Source organism: Carcharhinus amblyrhynchos, chromosome 28, assembly GCF_965287045.1.
Source record: "Carcharhinus amblyrhynchos chromosome 28, sCarAmb.v2.hapA, whole genome shotgun sequence".
In the NCBI taxonomy this organism is placed as follows: Eukaryota; Metazoa; Chordata; class Chondrichthyes; order Carcharhiniformes; family Carcharhinidae; genus Carcharhinus; species Carcharhinus amblyrhynchos.
The window spans coordinates 28,368,689-28,375,124 of record NC_137351.1 but is presented as its reverse complement, the minus strand read 5'-3'; the positions used below and the strand labels follow the sequence as shown (position 1 = coordinate 28,375,124).

General features: G+C 50.3%; 1 protein-coding gene across 1 annotated transcript in view; it reads left to right on the top strand.

Moving 5' to 3' along the window:
* The first annotated feature begins 1,309 nt into the window (after positions 1-1,309).
* Positions 1,310-6,436, top strand: part of idh2 (isocitrate dehydrogenase (NADP(+)) 2) — a 30,943-nt gene continuing 25,816 nt past the window's right edge. The window contains exon 1 of the mRNA XM_080214419.1: positions 1,310-1,459. Coding sequence (XP_080070545.1) covers positions 1,345-1,459 — 115 coding nt within the window. The 5' untranslated portion in view covers positions 1,310-1,344. The remainder of the gene's footprint in view (positions 1,460-6,436) is intronic.

The window sequence follows — 6,436 nt, the reverse complement described above, 5'->3', positions numbered from 1 at the left end:
TAAAGCATAATAGAATTGCTAAAATCACATCATAGAATCCCTACAGTGCAGAAAAAGGCCCATTTGGCTCATCAAGCCTGCATCGATAACAAACTCACCCAGGCCCTATAACCGTAACCCCACGTATTTACCCTGCTAATGCCACTGACACAAATGGCAAGTTTTCATGGCCAATCAGCCTAACCTGCACATTTGATTTGATTTATTATTGTCACATATATTGCGATACTGTGAAAAGTATTGTTTCTTGTGCGCAAAGCATACCATTCATAGGGTAGAAGGAAATAATAGGGTGCTTCTTCCACAAGCAATAAATTAATAGTTCAATTCATAATTAACAGCAAGAGTAAAACGTAGCTGACATGCAGCCAAGATCCAGATCACACTGGGAGAGCACAGTTTAATGGCTGAATGGGCCAACTCTGTTCTTACAAAATAATAATGGGGTCACTAGTGTTACCAGAGGCATTAAACACCAGAAAAATCTTCAAACAATACCCATCCAATTTTCCCACACTACTCTGTCCAAGTAAAGCCAACTTCAAATAAACAATCACGTTCTGCATAACGCAGCTAAAATGAAAAAACAGGATATCCAACTCAAGAATCATATTGGATCCTCTCTGTTTCAATCGGGTTAAATAAGTTGTCGTCTTGGGGAACCACAACAAGCACCAGCTGAATGAATACTGGGAGAGGTAGATTTTTGCTGGCTGAGGTGGATAGAAGGCCAAGGGTGGCACAGTGGTTAGCATGCTGCCTCACAGCACCAGAGACTCGGGTTCAATGCCTGGCTTGGGTCACTGTCTATGCAGAGTCTGCATGTTCTTCCTGTGTCTGCGCGGGTTTCCTCCGGGTGCTCCAATTTCCTCCCACAGTCTGAAAGACATGCTAAATTCTTCATCAGTGTACCCGAACAGGCGCCGGAGTGTGGCGGCTAATGAGTTTTCACAGAAACTTCATGGTGATATTAATGTAAGCCTACTTACGACACTAACAAATAAACTTAATAAAAAAATTCAATTCATTATTTTAAAAACAGAACAAATAATAATTGGTAATTCTGAAAGGGGTGACCAAGAGGGATAGATGGAGTCAGGCTGGCGTTTTGAGTGAAGTAGAAGGGCTGAATGGCCTATCTTGTTTCAGGGAATGTATACAGCGCACGCGCGGAAAGGGGTACCGTGAGTGTTCGCACGCAGCGCGTTTACGCTGATGACGTCAGACGCTGAGTCCTGGCCGGTCATTGACGTCAGACGCAAAGTGCCGGCCGGAGTCTATATAAGGCAGCGCGGGCCGGGCGGCGAGCTCTAATTGGAGCGGCGGCGTGAACAGTACCGAGTGATGGCGGCAGCAGCGGGTTTCCTCAGAGTCTGCAGCCGGAGCTGGCTGCGAGCCGCCGCTAACCCCGCGGCCCTGGCACCGGCCCTCGGACACCCAGCAACCCAGCGGCGCCACTGTAAGTGCCTCCCCCCACCCCGGGGGCTTCTCCCCCGGGGGAAGGGTCCCGGGGTCTCACTCACCCACCCACCCCAGGCCCCGCTTCCCCCCCCCGGTCCCGCGCCAGCCGCGGTGCAGCGGTTCCGGGAAGGAGTGCGGGCCCGGCTCCCGGCGCTGCTTTGGGTGGGAGGCTGGGGAAGGGGCTCCGGCCTCCGCTGCCCGGAGGTCAGCTGAAGGTCGCCTGGCTCTGCCCGCGGCTGGAGGCCCCCGGACCCCCACCCCCACCCCCACCCCCACCCCCACCCCCACCCCCACCCCCACCCCCTCACTCTCACTCTGCCCCCCCCTCTTTGCCCCTCCAGTCTGGCACCCCCCTCCTTTGCCCCTCCAGTCTGGCACCCCTCCTCCTTTGCCCCCTCCAGTCTGGCACCCCCCCTCCTTTGCCCCCTCCAGTCTGGCACCCCCCTCCTTTGCCCCCTCCAGTCTGGCACCCCCCCTCCTTTGCCCCCTCCAGTCTGGCACCCCCCTCCTTTGCCCCCTCCAGTCTGGCACCCCCCTCCTTTGCCCCTCCAGTCTGGCACCCCTCCTCCTTTGCCCCCTCCAGTCTGGCACCCCCCCCTCCTTTGCCCCCTCCAGTCTGGCACCCCCCCTCCTTTGCCCCCTCCAGTCTGGCACCCCCCTCCTTTGCCCCCTCCAGTCTGGCACCCCTCCTCCTTTGCCCTTCCAGTCTGGCACCCCTCCTCCTTTGCCCCCTCCAGTCTGGCACCCCCCCTCCTTTGCCCCTCCAGTCTGGCACCCCCCCTCCAGTCTGGCACCCCCCCTCCTTTGCCCTTCCAGTCTGGCACCCCTCCTCCTTTGCCCCCTCCAGTCTGGCACCCCCCCCTCCTTTGCCCCCTCCAGTCTGGCACCCCCCCTCCTTTGCCCCCTCCAGTCTGACACCCCCCTCCTTTGCCCCTCCAGTCTGGCACCCCCCTCCTTTGCCCCCTCCAGTCTGGCACCCCCCCCTCCTTTGCCCCCTCCAGTCTGGCACCCCCCCCTCCTTTGCCCCCTCCAGTCTGGCACCCCCCCTCCTTTGCCCCCTCCAGTCTGGCACCCCCCCTCCTTTGCCCCCTCCAGTCTGGCACCCCCCCTCCTTTGCCCCCTCCAGTCTGGCACCCCCCCTCCTTTGCCCCCTCCAGTCTGGCACCCCCCCTCCTTTGCCCCCTCCAGTCTGGCACCCCCCCTCCTTTGCCCCCTCCAGTCTGGCACCCCCCCTCCTTTGCCCCCTCCAGTCTGGCACCCCCCCTCCTTTGCCCCCTCCAGTCTGGCACCCCCCCTCCAGTCTGGCACCCCCCCTCCTTTGCCCTTCCAGTCTGGCACCCCTCCTCCTTTGCCCCCTCCAGTCTGGCACCCCCCCTCCTTTGCCCCCTCCAGTCTGGCACCCCCCCTCCTTTGCCCCCTCCAGTCTGACACCCCCCTCCTTTGCCCCTCCAGTCTGGCACCCCCCTCCTTTGCCCCCTCCAGTCTGGCACCCCCCCCTCCTTTGCCCCCTCCAGTCTGGCACCCCCCCTCCTTTGCCCCCTCCAGTCTGGCACCCCCCTCCTTTGCCCCGTCCAGTCTGGCACCCCCCCTCCTTTGCCCCCTCCAGTCTGGCACCCCCCCTCCTTTGCCCCCTCCAGTCTGGCACCCCCCCTCCTTTGCCCCTCCAGTCTGGCACCCCCCCCACTCCCACTTTGCCCAGTCCTCCTTTCTCTCTCGCCTTTATTTCCCCCATCCTTTTCTTCCTTCAAATTGAAGCTGTTTTCTCTCCTCTCCTCTCTCTCCCCACCCCCTCCGTCCTCCTCCCTCTCTTTCATTCTCTCTCTGCTCATTGACGTGGCTCCCCACATCTGTTTTGTGAAACATCCAGTCTCACCTACACTTCACACCCTGCTGTGCTGGGGAGGGAAAACTGGTTTTCATGATCATCTTGTTGCATTTTTAATGTGCTGGTGGTGTTGGGGACATGATGTTTTGTGTTCACTTCTGAACCTGAGCTGCATCACTTGTTTAATAAGTAGTTAAAAATGGCTGCTCACTAGGAGCTGTTACTTGTCAAGCATCTCGAGTGTTAAACACAGTGTGACCTTAGAAAAACACGTGAGTGTCTCTGCGGTTCATTCTCAATGTCAAACTGCTTGGATTTGGAGTTTACGTGGAGAGAGGAGGTTCCGTTTAAAATTTCACCGCCGTTGGAACATTGTGTGCTGTGAATGGACGCTGCGGATTGTATTTCAGAAAAAAATCCCTGTGAGAGCATGTAACCCGACGCCTTGTGTGGAACCAGACGCTTATACATGGTCTTTCTCTGTCACCTAATTTAAATCGGCTTTGTCTAAAATCACTTGCTGGACTGTGAACGATGCTTTGCTCTGTTATGTCGCTGGTGTTTATTTTATTGAAATGGCTGATCCCAATTAATCCTGATCAACTTCTGATTGATGCGGTGGTTTTAAATCTTCTGACGGCAGCCCTGACTTCAATTTTAAAGTTTGACAGTCTGATAATTTAATTCCCAAGTGTTGATTACATAGTGTTCAACGGTGGCCTTCGGGTGTAGCTTCACAGCCTTTGAACAAAGCATTTGTATTTACCCTATTATCATTTCAGCGTCTGAGATTAATTTTTGGTGTTTAACTTTCGTAAACCGAGCGTTTTACACTTGCTTTCGCAGTGTTCATTCAGCTGATGCTATCTGGAAAAATGAACCCATATGATTCTTGAGTTGGGTATCCTGGGTTCTGATTTTAGTTGTTTTATGCGGAACGTGATTGTTTATTTGAAGTCGGTTTGGCCTGGAGAGTGGTGGAGACAGATGTATGGGAAAATTGGATGGGTATTGTTTGAAGATCTTTCTGGTGTTTGATGCCTCTGGTAGCATCAGTGACCCTCCTGAGAACAGAGTTGGCCCATTCAGCTGTTAATCTTGCTCTGCTATTCAGTTGGCTCTTGGTTGATCTTGCATGTCAGCTACATTTTACCCTCCTTTGTTCCTAACCTAACCAAAGTCTATTGTTCTCCATATTAAAATTCAAATGAGACAGCATCCACAGCCTTTTGGGATAGAGTTCCTGATGTTTGCTGTGTTGCAGGAGGTTCTGGGGTGGCGGGAGTGCTGTGATGAGGAAAGAATGCTTCCTCGTCTGTCCATTGACCTTTCTGAATCCCCCCATCGAGGAATTAGGAGAGATACAAAAAGAACTAACTCAGAATTTTCATTTTAAATGCCCTCCAAATTAAATTGTCCTTCAACTGCTCAGACCAAGGTTAGAAGGTCAAAATAACACTTCTCAAATTCAAGGATTAATGGGGCAAAAATCTTTTACATGCCCACTATTGCGCTAGATTGCAATTCTAATGATAGCCATGAACTCTAGGAAGATTTTGAATAAAACCTCAGTTTCAAAGTAACATGTTGATCTTTGCCAAAGTGGACTGACAAACTTGTTGATCCAATTGATTGGAGCATTAAATGAGCCTTTGCTTTAATCTCAAATCATAAAGAACTACAGCATGGAAACAGGCCCTTCGGCCTAACACGTCCACGCCAACTAGATTTTCTAAATTGAACTAGTCCCATTTGCCTGCATTTGGCCCATATCCCTCTAAACTTTTCTATCCATGTACCTGTCCAAATGTCTTTTAACTGTTATAATTGTACCTGCCTCTACCACTAGAGGTTATGGATCTCTTAACTAGCAGATTTAATCAATGGAAACTCTTGCATCTGCAGCTTGATCTGGTTCTGTGTATTTTGACTGCACTCTGACTTGAAACACAGGAAACCATCTGTTGTATCTTGTTGTAGTCAACTTTCAGTGCAATGTAAAACTTCTCAAAAACCATTTCAAATGCAAATTGTAGTTAATGTGCCTTTTATCACTATCCTTTCACAACAAGTTCAGATTTTACAACTAGATTATAAGTGGAGATAAGTGCATTTGCAATATACAATATAAGGTTGACAATGATTAATGATTGGTAGATACCTTCAATGAGCCTGCTTGGGATGCATGTAATTGCATATTCCCGATGTTGCCTCTGCTAAAAATGACTTGATTTGCTTTGTTATTGTCACGTGTATTAGTACACAGTGAAAAGTATTGTTTCTTGCACGCTGTACAGACAAAAAATACTGTTCATAGAGAAGGAAACGAGAGAGTGCGGAAAGTACAGTCATAACTAGGATATAGAGAAAGATCAACTTAATGTGAGGTAGGTCCATTCAAAAGTCCGATGGCAGCAGGGAAAAAGCTGTTCTTGAGTCAGCTGGTACATGACCTCAGACTTTTATGTCTCTTTCTCAATGGAAGAAGGTGGAAGAGAGAATGGTGGGGTGACCTTAATTATACTGGCTGCTTTGTTGAGGCAGCAGGAAGTGTAGACCAAGTCAATGAATAGCAGGCTGGTTTGCATGATGGATTGGGCTATATTCTTGACCTTCTGTAGTTTCTTGCAGTCTTGGGCAGATCAGGAGCTGTACCAAGCAATGATACAACCAGAAAGAATGCTTTCTATGGTGCATTGATAAAAATATTTTGTGTCATGGCTGATGTGCCAAATTTTCTTAGCCTTCTGCAAAAGTAGAGGTGTCAGTGGGCTTCCTTAATTATAGTGTCAACATGGGGGGACCAAGACAGATTGTTGGTGATCTGGATACCTAAAAACTTGAAACTTTGGACCAATGTCTACAATTCTGTAGGAACTTTTATAGACTATTCAGCCCTTAGTCTGTTCTCATTCAGTTAGACAATGACTAATTTGTAACTTCCTGTCTATTGAGGTAATTTTAAGAAATTGCATTCCATTTCAAGCTTGAACACTATAATTTATATTGAGCATAGTTTGTGATAGCACAGTGGCTCACATTGCTGCCTCTCAGTGCCAGGGACCTGGGCCCAATTCCAGCCTTGGTGACTGTGTGGAATTTGCATGTTCTCCCTGTGTCTGCGTGGGTTTCCTCCTACAGTCCAAAGAT